The sequence below is a fragment of the Carassius carassius genome, chromosome 26 (assembly GCF_963082965.1).
Source record: "Carassius carassius chromosome 26, fCarCar2.1, whole genome shotgun sequence".
In the NCBI taxonomy this organism is placed as follows: domain Eukaryota; kingdom Metazoa; phylum Chordata; class Actinopteri; order Cypriniformes; family Cyprinidae; genus Carassius; species Carassius carassius.
This window is the reverse complement of record NC_081780.1, coordinates 3,014,722-3,039,326: the sequence shown is the minus strand read 5'-3', so window position 1 is coordinate 3,039,326 and position 24,605 is coordinate 3,014,722. Positions and strand designations below refer to the sequence as shown.

General features: G+C 38.6%; 1 protein-coding gene across 6 annotated transcripts in view; it reads right to left on the bottom strand.

The window, feature by feature from the left end:
* dgki (diacylglycerol kinase, iota) overlaps positions 1-24,605 on the bottom strand; it is a 40,179-nt gene that overhangs the window by 10,324 nt on the left and 5,250 nt on the right. For 3 of the 6 annotated variants that reach the window (XM_059510666.1, XM_059510669.1, XM_059510670.1), the window contains exons 2-15: positions 9,709-9,817; positions 9,136-9,231; positions 8,626-8,700; positions 7,496-7,552; positions 7,291-7,359; positions 7,140-7,208; positions 6,936-7,052; positions 5,123-5,197; positions 4,848-4,943; positions 3,118-3,200; positions 1,460-1,520; positions 1,078-1,191; positions 208-333; positions 47-125 (exon numbers count right to left, since the gene is read on the bottom strand). In XM_059510666.1, coding sequence (XP_059366649.1) covers positions 47-125; positions 208-333; positions 1,078-1,191; positions 1,460-1,520; positions 3,118-3,200; positions 4,848-4,943; positions 5,123-5,197; positions 6,936-7,052; positions 7,140-7,208; positions 7,291-7,359; positions 7,496-7,552; positions 8,626-8,700; positions 9,136-9,231; positions 9,709-9,817 — 1,226 coding nt within the window. The remainder of the gene's footprint in view (positions 1-46; positions 126-207; positions 334-1,077; positions 1,192-1,459; positions 1,521-3,117; positions 3,201-4,847; positions 4,944-5,122; positions 5,198-6,935; positions 7,053-7,139; positions 7,209-7,290; positions 7,360-7,495; positions 7,553-8,625; positions 8,701-9,135; positions 9,232-9,708; positions 9,818-24,605) is intronic. The other 3 variants (XM_059510667.1, XM_059510671.1, XM_059510668.1) reach the window with 2 other exon arrangements.

Genomic DNA, 24,605 nt, shown 5'->3' with positions numbered 1-24,605 from the left:
ATATGTAGTGTAAGCTCCGGTCTCCAGCAGGACGAGCGTCACAGACCTCTGGACTCGTGGAACTCCAGGGTGACGTGGGCATCGAAGCCGAGGCTGAAGTAGTTATTGAACACGTTTAGAGGAAGCTGAGAACAGACACACAAACATATCAGCAGCGTACAAACACGACCCAATGTCTGTGTCTGTCAGCAGGAACACAGCCATCACCTTCTGCGTTCCCTCCTCCGGCTGAACGGCCGATCGCTCCACCTGCAGATTCCAGCGGTCCAGCTGCACCACCGTCCCGTCCTCCACGTGACACAAGACCTTCGACACCGGCTCGTCCGTGTAACCCTGAAACATCACAGCTACTGTCTGTGAGAGCGGTTCACTCCGGACTTAAACACTGAACTTGAGATCAAAGGCAATGATGAGAGCATCAACACAAATGATCATTACACCCGCTTCATTGCTAATAACAGACTTCAGATTGAGGCATGGAGGAATATCCTGGGAGACTCCAGATTCAAAGACCAGTGTTTCTCCAGACACACAGTCAGAGTATAACGGCAAATAATGAGCAGCATTTATCTGTGACAATCACAGCCTCTCAGCCAATCACACTAGCCACATCATCAGACTCTGTTTTAATATAAATTTGAATGTTATTGCTTTTTCTAATATAACTTATTTTAAATATATATATTCTAAGGGTGGAAAATTGTTAAAAGCATTTTTTAAATATATTAAGAATTTTTATATTTTAAAATATTTTAAAAAATATTTAGACATAAAAAACATACCAAGATGAACATTTAGGCATATATTTTATAACATTTTAGACACCTAACATATATTAAAATTTTAAGACTTTCAAAAAAAATGTAAAAATATATATATAAAGACATTTTGTGTATATATTAAAAGTTTTTTTTTATTTAGACATAAAAAAAACAAAGATTTATAATCTAACAGCACAATCAGAGCTTCTCAGCCAATCAGAGCAGCCCGATCATATCAGACTAATGCAGTTGTCTGGAGTATACAATTATTTATTTGTCTTTTAATGTAAAGATGCTTTAAGAGGAGTTGACTCACCCCTCCCCAGTTCAGTGTCCTGGCCAGGTCATTTCCTGTACCAAGAGGAAGCACAGCTACAGGAGGTTGTGGGTTCATTTGTAGTTCATCTAAGGCCGAGAGAATCCAGCCCACCTAGACAAAAGAGGACAAATCACTCAAACCCGGGTCAGAAATGACAAAAGCGCTCAGGAAATCCAAGTTTTAACTCACGTAATTCATAGATCTAGAAATGAATTACAAGAAAGCGTGACACTGTAAAGTACAGAGCCAGCATTAGCTAATTACAGTGTTTTATCACTGCGCGTTCATTGTCGTTCCACAATTTCGTCACCAGAGGGGGGTGCGTCCAAAATCTCTAAACTTCATCATGATTAGCATCCCAACATGCATTGCAGCTTACCGTTCCATCTCCTCCACAGGCAAGGATGCGAAGATTTGGCACTTTCCTGTATAATTCCAGCCTGACAGACCGAGGGAAACAACAGTGATGTGTTACTGATGCATGCTTATTAACAGAATCCTCCATTAAACATAACAAATCCAAACATTAGAGCTGTTTAAAGACCCGAACAAAAATTGGACACTTAAGCACATTTAAAAGCATGAATTACACTGACATTCATGCATTCATGCTTTGATAATGTTACTAATTAGATACCAATATCAAAACAAGTATCATTTTATCACAACTAACTAACTAACTACACTGATATTGGTAATTTATCAATTACAATAAATCTGAATTTGTTAACGTTAGTAATGCATCAGGCATCATGAAATAACACTTTTACAGCATTTATTAACATTAATTTTAATAAATTTAATAACGTTAATAATATATTTAATAATTAACCTAGAATATTTTATCATTAACATCTAATACATTAATTAATGCTAACAAACTTAACCTTAATGTAAAGTGGGTACTATTAGCAACGCTAGTTAATGCATTAACTATCAATAACTAACAATGAGCAATACATTTATTACAGCATTTATTAATCTTTGTTAACATTAGTTTATAAAAACTACAACTGTTCATCGTTAGTTCATGTAAGTTTTCAAATAATATTACTAATAATACAGCTTAAAATGTATTAGTAAACTTTCAAATGACGATTAATAAATGCTTCAGATGTGTTTTCTAAAGCATTTTTGTGGTAAAACTTTACAATAAGGTTCCATTGTTTACATCAGTTAACTACATTAGTTAACAAATAACCAATAAAAATACTTCTAAAGCATTTATGAATCTTAGTTAATGTTGAGTCCAGTATTTACCAATACATTATTTAAATCAAAGGTTGTGTCTATTAATGTTATGTGCCTGAGCTAACATGAACCAACAATGAACAGCTATTAACTAACTTGAACAAAGATGAACAAATACTGTAACACGTGCAGTGCTCATTTTAAGTTAATGTTAGTCAATGCATAAATTAAATTAACAAATGGAACCTTATTGTAAAGTGTTACCAATTTTCTCGTCATTTTCAATGTTCATTCACGTTATAAAACATTTACTCTGGGAACCATTTGGTATGATATATATAGTTTAATTATAGAGAAATCGTTTTCTTTGAAACAAACGACACTTCATTTCATATTTTTATATTTTCCTTCTAATGCAATGGCATTTTTAATTGTAGATGAACTGTTTTGGGGGCCACTGCATGAGTGTGTGTTGGTTTTCTGTTTTAATAGAGTGAGTTTAATCACAGCTCTGTCAGACAGCTCTGAAGAAAAGCCCTCCAGCCGCCCAGCTGTGTCTGCCCTCCCATCTTAATACTCTCTGTCAGCGCTAGAGCCCATCAGAGCCCATCGCCTGTGCTGTGCTGCCTCACGGCTCAATTACTGAGGCGAACCGAGGCGGTGGGCAGCGGGGAGAGAAGCTTCTAGAATGCTGTACTCCCTCACAGAACACAGCACTGCTGAGATCCAACGACTACATAATTAATGTGGTCAGGACAAAGAAATGGTGGGTTAAAGCGCATTAAGGGAGAAGAGAGAGATGATCTGAAATGTAATGAAAGAGAGCGCTGAAATCGAGAGACTCACGCTTCTCTGGGCCCTCCCTGAGACAAATCAAACACCTGCCGAGGGTTCAGGATCCACATGAACATCTGCAGCAGCTTCGTCCCCTGAGAAGCACAGACAGAAGATCAGACAGACACAACGATACACACACAGAACGACAGAGGGACATTCAGAGAGAAAGACAGATAGAAGGATATAGAACAATAAAACGTTAGAAAGAGAGACAATAGATGGACAGAGAGATAGAACGATAGAACAATAAATAGAAAGACGGACAGACAGACAGACAGACAGACAGACAGATAGATAGATAGATAGATAGATAGACAGACAGACAGATAGATCGACAGATAGATAGATAGATAGATATAGATGGATAGATAGATAGATAGATAGATAGATAGATGGATAGATAGATAGATAGATAGATAGATAGATAGATAGATAGATAGATAGATAGATAGATAGATAGATAGATAGATAGATAGATAGATAGATAGATAGATAGATAGATAGATAGATAGACAGACAGAGAGATAGATCGACAGATAGATAGATAGATAGATAGACAGACAGACAGATAGATAGATAGATAGATAGATAGATAGATAGATAGATAGATAGATAGATAGATAGATAGATAGATGGATGGATGGATGGATGGATGGATGGATGGATGGATGGATGGATGGATGGATGGACGGACGGACGGACGGACAGACAGACAGACAGATAGACAAATTGAACAAGAAGGATAAACAGCTAAACAGAGTGATAGAATGAGAGACAATGATTGACGACAGACAGAACAACAGCATGATAGAATGACAAGCAGAACAACAGACAGTCATAGACAGAACAATGGACAGATAGAATGACAGACAGTAATAGAACAACACACAGATAGATAGAATGACAGATACAGAGACAACAACAGACAGATAGAACAACAGAGAGTGATAGACAGATTGGAATTGTCTGAACGACAGACAGACTTAAGGACAGTCATAGATATAACAACAGAAAGATAGAATAACAGTCATAGAGTAACAGACAGACAGACAGAATGATAGACAGAGTGATAGAAAAAATTACAGTGACAGAACGACAGAGAGATAGAAAAAGTCATTGAACGACAGAGAGAATGACAGAGTAATAGAATGACTGAGTGATGCAACGAGAGACCGATAGAACAACAGACAGTCAATGACAGATCAACAGACAGACAACACAGTGATATGTAGAACGACCGACAGACAGAGCAACATACAGATAGATAGAACGACAGAGAGAGAACAACAGACAGAGTGACAGGTAAAACGACAGACAGAAGATGACAGTGATAGAACATCAGACAAAAAGAATAAAACGACTCATAGATGAAACAACATACAGAATGATAGTATGACAGACAGATAGAACAGTGATAGATGGATGGATAGGCACACAGATAGAAACACAGACGGATGGATGGATAGAAAGAATGGCAGAGAGGCCAACAGACTGATAGACACACAGATTGCTTGTTTAACTCTATTCCCACACAATAAAATAAATAGACATGAAATATTGATTTAATCTGAAACTGTTCATGCAATGTATCCATTTCTTTTTAAATAAAACATTTATGCGAAGTAGTTGCATATTAAGCAGTTTAATGTACATTCATTGTCATAATGACTCTTTCAGGGTTTATTGTCTATAATGACTGTACATTATTCCTCCATTAGGGTCTTTATACAGAAGATCACCTGGTTTCCGCCGCTCTTGGGGTTGACGAACACCAGAACTGGTTTCATCAGCGGTGAGGGCAGCGGCTTCAGCATGAACGGACGCCATTTCCATTCCTGCAGAAGTCACTCCATTATACTTCAATAAATGCACATTTGCACACAAATACAGACACACACACCACTGCAGTGAACTGTGAGGACAGATGATCACTGAGCAGGAGTTAAGGGAAGAAAGCCCTCAGAAAACACTGTGGCATCATTTCAAAGGAGGGACAGGAATCAGATCTACTCACATCCGTCCCCTTTTTGCTGGCTCTTCTTTTGAACGACGTCCGTTTTTTCCTTCGAGTGGAGTTTTTAAATGAGCTCTGGGACACAGGAGAGAGACAAAGCCAACACATCCCAAAACTAACTCCAGCACGACCAAGTTTTGTTTGGGCTAGAATTTTTTCTTTTTTCTATGTCACCCAAAAAAGGAAAACTTTTCATCACTTGTTCACCCTCATATTGCTCTGAACCCGTTGATGAAGAAACCTGATGCAAATACTTATCATTTTTACCAACTAAAGCAAACGCTGACAGCTGTCCAACACCAAAAAGGATAAAACATCTTAAAAATAGTATGATATTTATATGATGTTTAAAGTCTTCTGAAGTCATACAATGAAGAAAATACAAACATTTACTAATTGACACTGTAAGTAAAGAGCAGTGTAAACATACTGCAAAACATCACTTTTATATTCAAGAATTAAATGTCATCTGGGTTCAGAATGACATGAAGATGAGAAAATAATAAAAAGATTTTCCTTGGTTGAACTATTCCAAAAACATTTTGAATACAAGCAAGCAACTTCCCTTTGAGCAACTCCTGAACTGAAAGCAGCAAAAAGCTGCCCCATCGAAGCATAAATCCACCAATCATAGTGATCTAAATATCTGCTATGACTGTTGATATGATGGGTCAGTTTTTGAATTCAATTCTGGCTTTCAAGGCAACAGATAAACTGTGATGTTAAAAGTTTACATTGCAAAAATATATATACTGTATATATTTATTTTTTACTCAGTATTTTTGTCCTGATTTCCTAAGCAATTCTTAGTCTGACACTTTGTTTTCTCACAATTGCAACTTTATCCATCTCACAATTTATGTATTTTATCTAAATTGCTAGATAATTTAAAATGACTTTTTTTGGTTGTAATTTTTTTGTTTATATCTCACAATTAAAAAATGTATATCAAGTAATTCAAAAGATTTTGTATCTTGCAATTCTGTTTTTTTGCAATAGAAAAACAAATTAAAATGTTGATTGCGACTTTTTATCTCACAATTCTGAATTTTTCACCCTTGCAATTTAAATTTTATATCTTGCAATTCTGAATTCATATTTTGCAAGACTTGCCAGAATCTCAGTACTGCAATAAAAAAGTGAAAATTCTGAGATATAAACTCAGAATTGTGAGGAAAATGTTGCAGTTAGCTTTATTTTTTTCATCCCATGGTGTAAACAATCCTCCAAATATCTAATCATTCTTAAAACAAGGCACATTTACATGAGAAGCAAAACTGCACAAGATATGTTTGCTTTCTGAAAATATTATCAAAAATGAAGTACATTTTTGCTTATAAGAAAAATATCTGCCAAAGTCGTAAGACAAATAAATGTGAATGCAATTTATTTCTTTTTTACCCCATTGGCAGAATTTCTTTTGTTTGTTTTAAGCATAAGTTTATGCAATTTTGCTTACGTAGTTTTCTTAATTGTTTATGTCTTAATTGTTTTCTTAATTTCAGAACATTTAGATATTTGTACTGGAAAACAAGACAAAAATACTGAGTAAGAAGTCATTTTTGCAATGTATGAAACATTGAAAGAAGCTCCGTAGACGAGTTTTATGAAACATACTGTTACTGATATCAAATCTTTTAGCATCAAAGCGTATTTAGCATAACTGAGTGCAGAAGACAAGATCATACAGCCTAGCTTCAAAACACAGTCTAGTGTCACCTTGCATTAGCATCTCCTGCAGGACATTACATAAACCTCTGGCTCAGGTCTTCTCATAAGTGCTGATAAAGCTCACCGTCTGAGGTGAACGTACCTGCGGTTTCCTGACTTTGATGATCCAGGAAGGGGGTACGATGACCCCGGCGTGAGCTCCTAGAGAACAGGGCTCCTCGATCTGATGTAGCATGAAGCACGTGACCTTGTTATGGAACTGATGGACAGAGAGATAAACAGAGAAAGAGATGAAACAAATCTGCGTTAAATAAAGCAGTGCGTTAAACGCTGACGTGACACTCACTGCCTGCTTGCACCAGGAGCAGCTGATGGCCACAATCTCCTTGCTGTGGAAGAACTTCTGCGGGAAACTCTGCAATGAATGTGAAAGATGGCATAAACATACTAGACTTTTGCATAGGAGTTCATCAATAAACTTTGAAGGCTTGACATACTTTTCCGCACTGACGACACTTCCCCTCTTGCCGCCGGCGATGGACCCAGTGATGTCTCAAAATGTTCTGCTGTCACAAACAGACACAACGGGTCACATGTTAACGTGCCAACAAGGGTTCATTCTGCCATAGCACACATGAGTATAGTGAGTACACGGTAAACTTCAGCATGATGTAAAGTGGTGTGGCCATGAGGTGGACTCACATCTCTCAGACAGCGAGAGCCGCCCTCTCTGAAGGTGGGTTTGCAGCGGAAGTTGATCTGTGAGGAGACAACAAAAGCAGAATTATAATACAATGAGAAGCTCTGATTGTTGTAGCTTGTGTTATATTATATCAAATTATATTAAATGACATTATGCAATTGATAAAAAACAATTTAAATGTGAAATACAGACACATACTTATTACAACAATATGTTAATTGTTTAAAAAATTAACAAACAAAAAATAATTCTAAACCATCAAATAATTGTCTTCTAATATTTATATTATTAAAAAGCAGAAATAACTATATTGTTATTAAAATATAAACAATTTTTCCATTGCATTTCTAGCAAAAAAATATACATTTTATTATACAAAGTAAGTTTGATATTCATTTATGTTGTCTATTCATGCAATCGCACTGATAAATGGAACTATTATATTATATTATGTTATTTATATTCATGCATTATACAGTATATAACAATTAATATATAATGTAATATATAATGTTTACAAACTGAAATATTTACACCATATTACAATTATATTTTTTAAAATGACAAAATATTAAAAATAGTGATCTCTCAAGTATTAAATAATTCTAAGAATTTCTAATATATTTAAATTCAATAAATTAGCCAAATGCAGACATTACCACAAAGTCAGTAAAATATAAATAATAGTTTTGAAATAATGTATTGAAATAATCAGCATAATGTATTGAAATATTCAACTATAATTATATTATATAACATTATATAACATTACTATTCATATAATTTCTAATATACAATTAAATAAATGAAATAAATCCAAAATCTGACATGACTACACAGTAAATTATTCATTACATTTCCAGCAAGCTAATATATATTGAGCTATATACTGTTATCCTTTCAAATCTATTTGTGCAATTGCACTGACAAATATATCTGAACACTGCAACAGCAGGAACCAACAACTCCTGATCCTAAAACCATAACTGCAATGCCTAGATTATACCCTCTCATCCCATTTCATCATCCTCCTGATGTCTGCTTGAAGAGACAAACCTCAGCGTTCATCTGTGGAGGGCATACTGATGACGTGCATGAGAATTACAGAGATATTTCTGCCTCCGCTCACCTTGTCCAGCTCCTCGATACACGCCGTGTGGACCACGATCTTACAGGCGGCACACTTCCTCCGGGGAGCCGACTTCTTAAAGAGAACCCAACAGCACAAAACACACAGCAATTTGTCACAGAGCAAATGCACACATCTACGATCCATCTTATTGTGAGAAGAATATGCTCTCATCTTCAGCGGTAAAAAGCTTCCTCTGAGGAAGGGAAGGATTTTGCCAACCGCTTGAAGTGGCAATAATAGAGTTGCCACGGCTCTTGCAAACATCAGAGCGTGGCGCCACGCTTTAACAAAAGCCTAACAAAATCCTTTTACCTGCTGTAGATTCTCAGACTAATAACTGCCTCTTCCTTTCAACACACACCAGCCTCACTTTATCTCATGAAAGATAATGTCACTGCTAAAACGCTCTAATGACACTCTCTTCTCTGCCTTCAGCTCGCCCTGCAAATACAGCAACCGTCTGACTTCTCTTGTCCATTTGAACCTGTTTAACCACGTTATACTCACTGCAATCTTGACCACGCACGTGTCCTCGCCCAGGTAGCAGAGATCGCCGGAGCAATTCGTCTCCAGCCACAGGTGGTCACCATTCACTGCGTTCTCCTGCAAATAAGGAGATCAGATGAAAGCTTTTGTGGCTTTTAATCCATTTATGTGTTTAATTTCCTTTGGAGGTCACATATATCTCATTTCAGAAAAGTAACCAATATAAATCTTGTTATTCCTATAAATTAATGTAATTTCTTTTTTACTTTGGACTCTAATGCACTCTCTCTTCAAAGCTCACATTTGTTGGCCGTGTACATTATTGACACTCAATAAAGCTGGCTGACAAATGTAACAACTCTAGGGCACTGTTAGCTTTGAAGTTAATTATCCATGCTAATGCACGCCTAAATGTTCACAGTTTTGCTCTTTCAGGAAAACAAACCAAAAATATTCATCATGTGCATGTAATATCTGCATATATTAAATATTATTTAATAATAATAACTATTATTAAAAACATATAGTTTTATTATTATAAACTACTATAATAATAATACCATACAGTTGGACAGACGGATGAAGAACACTTACGCTCCAGTCCACTGTGCTGCGTAGCTCCTTGGCCGGTCCATTGTTCAGGGCAGGGAATGGACTGTGGGCCGGACCCAAATGCTGGAGTCCCGACCGTGAGATGGCTTTCCTGTGGAGCAGAATGACCACAAACAGCTTCAGCCCAAAAGTAAACACATTCAAGAGAAAATAATGAGGCCTTGCTGGACTGAAGTTTTTGAGATCTGGGCTGAAGCTAAAGCAGGGACACACTACAAACACACACAACAGGAGACGCCGTCTACCTTGTGCCAGTATCAAAATGATCCAGACCAATCTGTTAACCAGTCTGCTTGGTCAGGAAGTTCCCATAATTCCCTGCATGCAAGAAGAGCCTCTGCCTCATATGGTATGAAATCAGCAAAGACTGTTCCCAGCAAGGGACTTGCATGAGTCAGTATCGTGTGATCACTTCCTCTGTCCATCATTCTTCCATAGAATTAGCCATCTTCCCATGCCAGTATCAAAGACAGATCTACTCAGACTTATATTTGCACAAATTCAGCCCTCGAAAAAAGACCCACACTGTCTGTACAAACACAAAGAGAGCAAAAAGGGGTCATGAACCGAGAAACCAAAATTCCTTTCATCTTTTGACATATAAGAAGAGGTCATTGTACTATAAAATCATATTGTAAGTTTCAGAACCAAAACGTTGTCATAAGTCTAAAATCAGCTTCTATTGAAGCCAGTCGGCCAAAACAACAGCTTGTGGAATGTGCCGCTTTATGATGTAATAGTGTAGATAAACCTTGCCTCAGCAGAAAAGATCAATGGCTGCTTCTACAGAGATGCCTATTTAACCCCACCCACTGATTTACGTATGTAGTGTGTTGTCTATGCTCGTAAACATTGTTGCAAAGCCCCTGGTTATTCCGCTGAATTGTTATTCGGTGATATTTATTCCCCGGAATGCATTTAAAAAATAATAATTTTAAGATTTATTTTTGACTTTATTATGATAAGCCAGTGTAGAGGAGACAGAAAGCAAAGTGGGAGAGAGAGGGTGGTGTGATCATGAAAGGTCCTTGAGCTGGGGCCCGGGATTCAACTGTTAGCTAATCATATCAGTGGGTGTTTACTTCCGAGTCTACAATCCGCTATGCCTCTTCAAACAGCGCTCTGATGAGTGTGTGTTTGGGGGGTTAAAACAGGACAGAAAAATAGCATATTACTTCTGAATTATGATGTTTTTGATGTAATATTATAAGTGAACCTCAGAGAAGAGTAAAAATTAAAAACAGAGGCAGTTCATGGCTGCTTTAAGGAGGTTAATAGTATGTATGGCCAAAACATTTCTCATGCACGTTAACACTTGCATTAAAAATCTAAGGTTACTAATATATATAAAAAACATGTAGCATGCATGCATTCCTTCAAAACTGCTGCCACTTGATGTTCCTCCAGTATTTAACATAGTAAGCACACACTGCCATATGGCCATCCCTTTTGAAACAAAGGTTGAAAGTGACCCAACGCTCGGTGTATAATTTTACACACACTCACGACAAAAGCAACGGAGACAGGGGGTGAAAAGAACAACGCACAAGGAAATGGTGGGCCGTACACCTGACACCCTGCTGAAAGTTTCAAATCCTCGTCTAAAATTATCCCGTTCAGATAGAACACAAGCGAGAGTCCAGTTACGAGCTTTGTAAAGCGAGCCGGGGCCACGGGATCACGCAACTTAACCCTCCGAGCTAAAAATAGAACCCCTGGTGGGTGACATGTGCGTTGGAAACATGCCACTGTGGTGAATGCCAGGAACATGACAACAAATATACGTAAACAAATATTTCACACATGAGTAGGCAAGAAAAATCTAAACCAGGTTCTCTGAAACAAGAGCTCTCAGATTTTTCTCCTGACAAAAATTATCTAACATGTATTCTCAAAGATTTCAGAACAGATCTCAACAATGTCTTTTTCCTTAGACAAGGTTTACACTTTAAAACAAACGAGAGTCCCTTAAGCAATGAAAGAGTGACTTGTGAGCAACAAAATGTGAAACTTGATGACACAGGCATCAGAAAAAGGCTATCAGTGACAAAAGGAAACATGCAACATGATGAGCTGAGTAAGAAAGCTTTCATTAAAAAACATCCTGAATGCTGAATCATTAGTGTCACATGTCTCTGTGGATGTGATTGCACTACAATGATCAAATCCACAGGCTGATATAGAGAGGTTGAGACCTACATGTCCTCTTTCCCATTGCAGTCAGGTAAATGAGTAACACATTTCTGTTTAATATTATTCCATGGCATTAAGCAAATCAATCAACGATGTCCACTGTTTAAAGATGCCATACATCAGGTTGCACAATTGGTTCTGGGTAAACACAGTGTCATGTCGCAGACAGCAGAACATTTCACTATAAAGTAATCAACTGAGTGCACACCGCACAGGCAGAATGGAACACAATTTGAGATAAAGAATATGCCATACGCCGGTGGAAACAGACAGGAAGAGCAATCAGTGAGACTGCCATAATTGAATTAGTTCTACTAAAACCAGCTTTGACAGAGGTCTGGCTTCACCGAGAGACTGCAGAAGGATGATGTGCATGTGTGTGACATTTATAACGGCCGGTATTAATTTGCCATGCGGGTTCCTGTTTATCCGGCACGAAGGGATGGACAGAGGGCTTACATGTGTGAACGCAGGGGATGTGTGCTCAATCTAGCGGCCGCTCCTTCCCACAACACCCTTTGGTAATATCATCCCTCCTGCGTAGGCATGGCAACAGTCCAACACACGCCACCGTTGGTGTATTTAAGTCTTAAATCTTGTTGTCAGCATCATAATCTCTGTTCCTGCTCCCATTGTCTCGGCCAATTAGGTTTTGTAGTTGTGTGTAGGATGCAAACTGCATCCACGCTTTAAGTCAGGTGTCAACCCACATACACAGCTATGATATCATCTCTCTGCGCCACCCACTCTCGATCTCAGTAAGAAAAGAAGTAAAAAAGTGGAGTTCTGCTGCTGAAGCGATATGCCGAAACACCTGGTCAAGCTAGAATGTCACTAACCTGTAGCCGAGAAGCCTGTGGTACCAGGTCACCTTCCGCTTCCGACCTTTCCCACATACTGTGTTCTCCTCTACTGTCTTCCGGGCCCTAATCATCCTTCCATTTCTACTTCTCAGCTTGTATCCTCCTTTCCTAACTCCCGGGGTGCTTCCTACCTCTTCTCCAGCAGCATCCGAAGCTGACAGCTCGCTTCCACTGGTGCAAGGTAAGCTAACATCACTGTTACACATGGCTATCTGATAGAGCCGGAGCACACCTAGCACACCATCCCACTTCCCATGTAGCGCTGAGATCATCAGGCCGTCAGATAGCTGAGACCTGATGGAGGATACCTGAGAACCCGGAGATGTATGGGTGTCAGATCCTGTCCTGTCACCAGAGACAGACAAGAATCTCTCACAATCATCACTACCATCATTACCCCCAGAAAACCAAACCACAAGGCCAGCCCCACGTCTAGCACTTGGAGCTATTTTAAGGTCCATTATGTAACCCAAGTTGACCTTATGCAAAACAAGCTATGGGCAACCTGTTACAAAGGGACACTTTATCCAGGGATCTGTCAGTATTTGACTGCATGGCTCTCTGCTCTGGCCAGACTGAGCGAGTCGCAATCTAATGACTCTTCAGGATGTGACTTCATTCGATGAAATCACACTCTGATGTTGCTAAGCTTTTTGTGAGTTGTCTGATTATGTAAAGTCTTATAGTCATGGATCCGTGTTGTTCAGGTTATTTCTTGAAAATGTGTTTGAAAGGGAATGATCCCTCTGTGTCACAAGTGATGTCAATCAAGTAATGAGAAGGCAATGGGCCTCATTCATGAAACACGAGCAGAACAAATTTTTGTGTAAATCCATTCTGACTTTCGTATTCTTGAAAATTTGAAAATGAAAATTTTAGTTGGTACTAAAGAAAGGTAACCTGCTCGCTGCCACATTTAAATGGGGCATAAAAAGTACTGTGTTCTTTTTGGCAAACTGATGACACTGAATTTTGATGTGCTGCCATGATAATTACAAGTTAATTTGCCCTTGCCCTTTTTTTTTTGTAGCTGAGTTGATAACTGTAAAATGCAGCGCTCGTCACTGTCACTATTTACCCATCCGTCCAATCAGTGGAGAAGGGGCGGGACAAATAACGACCAACCATACAACAATGTGAATGCATAAAACAACAGAGAAGTCAATATTACTGGTTACTCCTTTTTTATATTTAGTAAAATTAAAAAATTAGATACTAGTAAAGTGTTGCCACTGAGGATATTCCAAATCATAACAACCACCAGCTGATCGTTTTAAGGAGAGAGCCTAAAATCTTTTAGCTGGCTAAAAGCTCTTTGGTTGACACGTTATTGAATATTTATTGTTATGCAATTGGCCTATTAGTCTTTCTTGCATAAATGCAATATACTGGAGTCAAACCTGAAAGAGTAAAATATTCCAATGCGTTCCTGGACAAGCAATTTGCGTAGCTGTAATTCATTGGCGGGGATTATGCTAATTGTCAATGACCGTTCACGAGCGCCCTATTTACGAATGGTTGAAATTCATTAACGCACACATATTTAACTGCCAAATCTGAAGTTTACGAAGCATTTGTGAATCTGGAGTAGTTTCCAGAGTACATGCAAATTACTCAGAATTTACTCATATATTTACGCAAATGATCAATCTGGACGTGATCTGTTGAAATTACTTGCAGGAAGAGTCTCTGAACTTGTCACTCTCTCTTTTTTCTCTCCACTTCTGTTTCACTCAATCCCTTCCTTGTGGCTCTCTAACTGGGTCAGTGTGCTCGCTGTGACTCTTCCTGCCCATGGGCCCTGGCAAACATGCACTTGAAGGACAGCTTCTCTGAGCCTTACCATTACCGACTTCCTCAAGGCTACTGGCGCTTCATAGCACAATCTTTCTTCCTCTCCTCATTCTCATCAGAGTAGAAAGTCCTTGACATGGACCTTTTTCTCATGCCTCTCTCTCACTCCAGAGATTAAGATCTAAGACTCAGCACTGTGTGGTGAAGAAACACAAGCGGGAGAAAGATGTGCCAAAGGTAATAAGTGTAACAAAATCAACACGTACGCAGAGCTCCTGCGAGACCCCGAGCCTGAGAGCAATCTCGGGCAGATCAGTGATTAGGCTAATTCAATCTTCGTGCTTTTATCTGAAGCCAGCAGCGTCCTGATAACAGCATGATGAACAGAACAACAAAAGAGTATATCAAGAGGCAATACAGAGTGTTCTAGATAAGAACATCACAAAACATATTATCGGCGCTTCATTTTTAGCACACGTCTTATTATCTGTTTATCGAATTACAGCAAGCAGGTGTCTCACAAGTCCTCTTATGCATATGTGTCAGATTTGGGACATAAATTACATATCCCTAGAGGGACTGTGGCTAACTTGTTAGTGGGTTCAAACAGACAACCCTCTGGTTACTGTAAACAAGAGTCCCAATAAATGGAAAATAGTATCCATAAGGTTACAGATTTAACCCAACAAGAAACAAATTATCACCATTGTGCTTGAAACAGTGTGTCACTTTGAACAAAAGCATCTACTAATTCACAGTTTCCCAAACTTTTTCGATCCGGTGACCCCAAAGGTTCCCAACAACCTCAAAATGTTCTCAGAGAAAACAAAGCACTGATTTCAGTGTAAACTCAGAAGAGAAATAAACATTTTCAGACCCTGCAAGCTACTAGGAATGCTTTGGCTGTTTACCCTGTCCCAAGGCAAGGATGCAGTTTCTAAACTATTGCACTAATGTTTCCTGAATAAATGTGTCACAGTATTAGTCACTCCGATTAAATGTGTCGAGGCTGAATTCCCTCCAGTTCCCTTTTTGCACATGTGTGTCCGTGATGTTGTGACTATGTGTTCATCTGTGTGGTGGATGGAGACACATTTCTCTCATTTGCCCCTGAGCTCTGTCACTGCAGCCTGACAAACACCCACTGACAATGGCAGGAAAACTACACAAACACACACATACGCAAACTCAGCACATACATCACACTTGTGACCGGATCATGAGGAAGAAATGGAACTAAGAGGTAGGTGGACATTTCCGTGGGCAGATCCAGTTATATATGGGTGTTTCTTCAACTATGGACACATTTGGCCCGGCAGACCAAAAGTGAGAAAATAAACTCTTGTTTTTTCCGCATTAGTTTATTTACTAACAAAGAATAGATACCTTTAATGTCTCAGTTTTCTCTCAAGCTCTCCACTGACACTGTTTCATAATCCTACTGAATTCTGCACTGGATACTTCACAAAATATTTTCACACATACAGAACAAACTTTACTGCCATGCTTCTCGGGATGTCGCCTTCGCTCTTGAAAAAGTGGATAACATCTGCGGTGGAGCTGATGATGGAAAAGCTCAGCAAGCCTGATTCACTGACTGATAAATGTCCATCGCATCTTTAGCAATTCGCTATTATTTCAGCTAAATTAACTTAGCACCTTCTGATAACAGCACGTTAAATGCATGATTCAAATCCGGACTAACTGATCACCGGCAGAAGGCGTTTGTACAGTATCTGTTTGTATTTGTCAAGCAGTTGGACCAATCTGGGAAGGAGTAGCTTTCTAGCATTTTAAATCTTTAAATACATTAGTTTGCGAATGCATTCATTGTGTAGTGCCATATTCATTTATAGCATTTCAATAAATGCACTTAAAGTCAACAAGCACTGCAAAACTTATAAGTGTCCAACAGAAATCCCATCCTGCTGGTATAGCGGTCAGACAGGAAGCCTGGGCTTTTCCCGCTTGAACTCCCCAAACAACAGCGCTCAGATATTTATATCCATCACCACCCAGCCTCACGCTGCGACACACACTTTCCCTCCACAGTCCACTAATGACTGTCATCCCTCACATGTCGTTCCGTCCGTCCTCGCTCTGCTCTGCCTTCCATCGTGTGTGTCCTTTCCTCATGGCGATGTGACAATCTGTTCCTCAATCAATTCTCTCAGTTTTCTTCTTCTACTAAAGACATAGGGCATGTTATCAAAGAACAGTTTCCCCTTTATCTTTCTCAAGATCATCTCAGGTCTACAGCCCTCTCACCTTCCTCCTAAACTCTCACTCCATCTTTGTCTCTTCTTTCTCTCTCCTTCCCTTTCTTTCCGTATCCTTCTCCCGTTCTTTCTCCGTCAGGGTCAAACTTCACCTGCTGTGGGCCACATGCACCTCGTCCTTCACCACACTCTCCCCTCCATCCCTTTGTCCTACATTCATCCCTCTCCTACTCGTCTGATTATCTTATGCAGTTTTGCTTCTCAAGTATTTTTAAGAGGAAAACAAGACAAAAATACTGATTAAGAGAGCGTTTTTTTGCAAGCAGCGGGTGCAGGGACCGTAGGCGGTCTGGCTTTGGCGAGAGCCGGTCATACGGATCCAAGTGCTCCTGGGTATTCGCCTCTCGCTCTGTTCACTTCAGCCTCTCCTGCGTTCTGACACTTTCTCCTGTTAAAGATCCTCATGCGTAACGACACCAGCTTCTTGCCACACATTTTACATTCCTTCAGCTCACTGAAAGACTCAAGAAAACAAAAGAAAAAGGTGATTTCTTAAAAAAAGAAGAAGAAGAACCAAAGCAATCCAGTCACTCAGTCGAGTAAAAATCTAAAACTAGATTTTTGTACATTTTTCTGAAGAAAATGTTAAATGGGTCATGAACTGCATCTGTTTCTTATTTTGTACTGTTATCCGAGGTCCACTTATAATGTTATAAGATTTTTACATAAAAAAATGCTTATTTCTGTCCTGTTATTAATCCCCTCATCTAAGCGCTTTGTTCGAATAAGCATGGCCTATGACACTGTATGCGTAAATCAGTGGGCGGGGCCAAACCAGCAGTGATGTAAAAGCAGGCCTGATCTTTTCTGCGGAGGCAGTATTTAGTCACACTATTACATCATAGAGTGGCACATTTCACAAGCTGTCATTTTGGCAGACTGGCTTCAATAGAAGCTGTTTTTAGACCAACAAGAAAGTTTTGAGTTCTGAAACTCACGGTATGTTTTTAATAGTAATATGACCTCTTATATGTATATTTTGGTTACTCAGTTCATGACCCCTTTAAGTAGTGCTTGATTAAGCAAAACTCAAAATAAAAGACGTTATGCTTTGGTGTCTGAATGTTCTGGTACCAAGTTGAATGGCAAAATTGTTTCTGGGAAGATTTGAGTTTTTATTTTGTTGCTATGGGGTGGCTAGTGTGTTCTTGATGTTTTTCACATCGCTTTGCAGTTCCTAGGTGTGTTTTGAGAGGGTTTTATCGCAGGGCTATGCGGTTGTTACAGCTCCAAGTTTTATTTATTGAGTTTCTATGTTGTTCTGAGTGGTTTTATCTTGTTGCTTTACAGTTGCTAGGTTGTTCTGGGTGGATGCTTACTGGGTCAGTCTTAACAGCTCACCCACAAGTCTGTTCTCTAGATACTGGCTTGGTTCCCCCCTCCAATGTAATTCTATGGGACATTTTAGCTCGATTATCATCTGATAAGTTATAAAAGTTACAGAGCATTCAATAAACAGCACAACTTGAGCTATCATCCGTGTCTGCAGCATAAACAGTGTACCAAATGTCTAATTCTTATGGTTAATAGTTTGTTCATATCACATGTGAGCAATAGCTTTAGCGATGCTCGTCTTAAACGCAAAGAGGTTCTGCTGATAAATGGATTCATTATCTTTTAAAAAGCATTACATCTTACATCAAAGTAAATCCTTCCGGGTAAACCGTACGGACAGCAGAACTTTATTAATGCTGTAAATAACAGTGAATTCTCATCTGCTGACATGCAATACAAGATACAATAATGCGGCGTTATGTGCACAGTTTGCTCTTGCATGTCAAATTTGTTCTTTCAATTGCTTTGCAGTGCTACAGAAACAGCTGTGACACATTTCCCGGTGTTTTGAGGGAGAGGTCCAGACCCCCTGCAGTTTCTGTGTCCTTCCCTTGACTGTCTGTGACCTGACAAACACACACACACACACACACACACACACACACACACACACACACACACACACACACACACACACACACACTCACACTCTGTCTGCCTTTTGGCCAACAACAATGACAGGAAACCAAGTCAGGTTGGTCCCTAAGAGTTTAGCAACAACAACACCACCTACAACAGTATGGCTGAGTGATATAGCTAAAAAATTCTTCATACTTTGATGATATCCAATATATACAGTAGCTTTGCATTTCTGTCATTTAAACAGTAATCGATTCTAGCAAGACAAGGTCATGGGTTAAATTCCCTGAAAATCCATGAGCATATGAATGCAATGCAAATCGCTCTGGATAAAAGCATCAACCAAACGCAAAAATATAAATGTATCTTCTTGATAATTATGAATTTGCTCTGAAATAGCTATTATTGCAACTGAAAAGTCGCTGTATCTAATTCGATTCAAAATGTTTAATGCAAGAACTAAAATAGTCAAAAATCTAGCTCAAAAACATGCTTTTCAATATATTTCAACTATATTTGTTTAAAAATGTGACAAAAAAAAGAAAAAATGAAAAATTCTGCATAACACTTCGTTGAACAATTTTGAGTGACCATCCAAACAAATTATTAAATTGATTAATTTAAATTGAACGAAATTGATCTGAATCTGAATCAAACATAAAAAACTATCCAAGACCCTGCCCCAAAAAAGCACATAAATATTGATTATATTTGTCAATGTTAATAGAATATATTACCCTGTCGCAATACATAATGCACATATGACTTGTTGCCGGTGGAGGAGTTTGAATGCTCTGCACTGCTTGCAATGTTCTCTCACGTTATAGATATATGTTATCCTGACAGTTCGGCGTCGTGCGCACTCCGGGGCTCCGTGAGTGGGAGCGTGTGGGATCGGACTGTATAATTATACAGAACTGTTACGGTGATGCTTTTGTGTGAGTGTGTGTGTGAGATTAAGAGCATTATTGGGAGATATGTGGGAGGGATGGATCCCACTCCTGCCTGTACATAAACCTCTTCTTGCTCTTTCTTCTCTCTGTTCTCCTCCTCTGGCTGCTGACACCTCCATGATTAACCTCGGCGTTTGGTGCAGGGTCCGGGGGAGGCAGCGGAAGCACTATCTGACCCTTCCATCTGCTGAAAATAGCCCCTCCATCAAGAGCAAAGCTCAGGGCTGAGGTGGACTCCGGCGGACCGCTACGAAGTTTAGTGGTAGTTAATCTAAAATTAAATTCTTGAAGTTATACGTATAAAGCTTTTTTTTCCTATGGGGTTAACTTGACAGCCTAAAATCCTAAAATTGGCACACACACATTAAAAACACTGTCCCCAAAAAAAAAAAAAAAAAAAACCTAAAATTTAGAAAAACTCAATCGACACAATCAACTCTCCTGATCCATCTCTATTCTGTGACTGTCTAAAACCACAACTTCTGAATTGAAAATTAACCCTTGACACCCTAAGCCAGATGAAATGTAAATAAACACCTATGACCTGAAAGAAAGAAAAAAATCTCAAAAGACATAAAAATGTATTAAAAAGTAAAGAATGGTGGTTTAATTTTGAATTTTACAATTTTAAATTGAATTCAAAGATGCAACATTTCCGAGAGGCTTTTTATCATGTAAAGTGTCTCACAGCTAAAGCTCAGAATGATAAATAAAACACTACTGATAAACCTAGAACTAGTGCTAAACCTAAAAACAAGGAAAAAATCTAAATAATCTAGAAAAACTCAATCAACTAGTCAGTTATGAGCTATTCATTTCTACTCTGTGACTGGATTGATATATAACATCACAAGTTTTGAACTGAAAATTAACCCTTGACATCTTAAAGCTCTAGCAATGTTAATAAACATCTACCATTCATGTCGAATAAAGCCATTCATGACTTGCAGCTCAATGAGTATCCAGTTGTTATCTGTGACCTGTGCTGCTCAAATGCTCCACTCAGTCCCTGCGTGTCCCAAAAAGCCTCTGAACACAGAGTGACGCTGGCTGGCAGATGGCTCTCCTGGTAATGATCAGGTAAATGTTGTGTTGTGTGTTGAAAACAGCGGTCTGAATGCAATGCTAATGTGTGTCAGGACCCTAAATCCTCCATTAGTGTGGTAAAAGCAGGACCAGATCAACTCCGTTCTGCCTCTCGCAGGGCTTCGGAGATGTTAGGGGCCTCAGAGGTTTTTCCTTTTCCACCTGAGATCCTGGCTGCCTAATTGAATTAATCATTTGCTAAATGAGGCCCGGGCTGCTGTAACCCTGTGCTATCAGTGTGTAAAGGTCTGAACCCATCCACACACACACACACACACAACCTCCCAGACCACAGCTGGAGAGAGACAGAGGCGAACTATAATTAGTGAGCGCATTACACAGAGAAAGAGACCAGGAGAGAGACAGATCCAGAGAATTGTGCTGAAAAGATTACGTGTGCATAGAGCAAATGAAAATGAGCTGCATGTATTTACAACCTCATCCAACCTGAGAAATACAAGATAAATTTCAGATCTCTTCTGCATCTTTTCATTTACTGCTTCCATCAGAGGCAGAACCACATTACAATATTTTTTAAGTTGAGACCAAAAAAAAAATTGTAAAAGACAGAAACAAAAAAGATAGCTGAATACATTATTAATTGCTTAGTAAAAGGTAAAACAAATAATTGTGAGAGTTTAAAATATGAAAAAGTTGCGTGGAGCACTTTTTTCAAAAAGTTGTGTGAGGAAAAGTCAAAATTGTTAAAAATAAAGTTGCAATTATGAGATACAAAGTTACAAGTTTTTATATATTTTTCCCCACTGAAATGTATATAAGCATCCATGAAAAAAATTAAAATCAAGCATTAACACATTTTTTGTTTAATATTTTTACTTGTTTTTTATATATTTTTATAATGTTTTTAAAACAAGTCTCATCTGCTCACCAAGACTGCATATATTTGATACAAAATTCAGTAAAAAAAAACAAAAAAAAAACATTAATATTGTGAAATAATTTTACAAGTTAAAATGACCACTTTTACTGTAATATATTTAAAAAATATATATATTTTGTTGCTCAAGTAACATTATTAGTGTTGAAACAGTTAATGATTTTTTTCAGGATTGTTTGATTAGTTCAAAAGCATTTATTTGAAAGATGAATCTTTAACATTGTACATGTCTTCAATGTGACTTTAATGTGTCCTTCCTGAATAAAATAATTAATTTCTTACCCATGATGTAAAATTATTCATATTTTAATGTACAATTTGGACAGACCACCTACTTTATATCAAAAAGACCAAACCAGGTTAGCAAGCACCCAGTGGACATTTCCATGCACCTTGGGTAACTAACAGTAGCAAGCACGAGAGGATGAAATCCTCTAATATGCCATTAACATGAATGAATAAAAATGGTCCAGTAGGATTACCCACCAACATTACTGTCCCGGCAATCAGTTAAATTACTCAGTGTCAGGATTCAGATCATGAATAAGACTCAGTCCTGTCACATCATCGGCTAAAGAAGCCGCCCAGTAATCCCAGTACAGCCTGTATATATGTAGTACGCATTTAACACATTCACCATGTTTACATTCATTACACTGAGGTCTGGAGTTTCCCCTAAAATCAACACAAAAATGTGCAAAATTGTTTGGAGATTTCTGTTCTTAATTACAGACCTGTGTCCACTTGCAATTTCTGTCCTTCATCCATGTTAAAACTAATTAAATTTAAATTAATTCAACCGAACTATATATTCTTACATCCCTTATGATACTGCACACAATTAATTTGATTCATGGCAATGAGATGGTAGTTTGCACATATAAATGCAATAACATTTTTCCCATCTAAGTGAAATAGCATATTGGCATCTAAATCCAACATTTATTTGTATTTTTTGCATATACATGCAATAACATTTTTCATTGCATCTTAATGCAATAACATTGTTATTGAGTCATATGCAATAACATTTTACGCATTTAAATACAATAACTTTTTTGCATCTTACATTTTTTGCATCTTAATTCAATAGCATTAATTTGTTGCATCTAGATGCTTTAACATTATTTGTACGCAATATCAAATGCAATAACATTATTTGTTGCATTTAATTGTAACAACTTTTTTTTTAATCTTCTGATGTAAAAATATTAACATTATAACTAATAATATCTTGTTAGGGTAGAACACTTGTCCTATATTTGCTTAAAGGTTTTTCACATAAGTTAAATCATTTTAAGTGCATTAAACTTCTAAGGGTGTATTCACACCCTGTGGCTCGACTGAATTGAACTCATGTTCGTTTCCACTCTTGGTGCGGATCTTTTGGGCAGGTGTGAATACAGCAATCACACTCAGGTGCATACCAAACAACTTTACCGAGATGAGACCCAGCTGAAGAGGTGGTCTCGGCCCGCTTCCAAACGAACTCTGGTATGGCTGAATGGATGAACCAATCAACTCATGACCTCAATCACACATGGTTTCAGTTTACAGTTTCTGGTTCACTTTCAAAAAGGGCAGTGTGAAACAAATCACACCAAAAAAAAAAAAAATCTACATTGTAATAGTCCGGATCAAAGCAAATTAATTAGCAGACTTTCCTGGTGTGAATACACCCTAAGAAACAATTACTAGCACAATGGGTAAGAGATGCAATAAACCAAAGCCTGTCCATACAACAAAATCACACTTACAACAGCTAAAACCACATTTTGTTCTCATTTGATGCTCCACCAAAACACTGACAGCAGCTGCCATAGCATGTTTTATAAAACACCATCGAGCCTGTTTGAGCCATCAGTGTCAGAGAGAATTAGAGCGCTGAGACAGTGTTAACTCCCGCTGAAGTGGAGGAGGACGGATGAAGAGATGGAGGGGAGATGAAGTCTCTCACACCTCCAGTGTAGTGGCTGTCTGCAGGTGCTCCTCTGCCAGGACTTCAGGTGCAGGACTGAGTCATGCAGAGGAAGGACAGGAGACAGACCACTTGTAAGAAAATGAATGGAAACTGCATGATACAACGTCCTCAAACAAACTAAACATGTACGACATTCATTTATGGGCATAAAATATCACCCAAGCTAAAGCCCTGCATTTCAACCCGAGCCCGACGGGCCCCGACTTATTTATGCCCCTAGGGCCGGGCTTCGGGCCAATTTTCACGTTATAGCTCACATGCGGGCCGGGCCTCGGGCCTTTTTTGGGTTATCCTTCTATTTATATTTTTAGACATTAATAAAAAAAAAAAGAGAAGATGACGTCGACGATAGAAAAACAAACATAGACATTTCATAACCTCATAACTTTCATAATCTGATAATTCAAACCCTTATAATTATACTGACATCTACTGACATGACAGTCTCACGCACGCACGCTTTTCCGTCAGCGCGACCCACGATTATATACTTCACTTATATCTACTTAATGTAGTAGTAGCTATTAAAGGCCTCTAAATTAATGTATTAATCATAGCCTAGTTGGCCAACTAATCATTATAAAATGATGATTCATGCAGCGGCGAGCATTTCTGTGTCTGCACCTGTTGTTGCGGGCCACGCAGCAAAGAAGAGAGCGCTGGCCGAGTTTGAAAACATTGTGGAGCAGGACGAGGATGACGACGATGAAGTACAGCAATACATGCGCCTCAATCACAACATGGAAGGTGATGGACGAGATGTGCTGCTATGGTGGAAACAGCACGAGACCAACAGCACGACGCCAGCAGCAGCAGCGAACGTGTCTTCAGCGCAGCGGGAAGAGTGATAGAAGAGAGGAGGACTGGGTTAAAACCTTCCACTCTGGATGCTATTCTTTTTCTCCACGATGCTCTGTA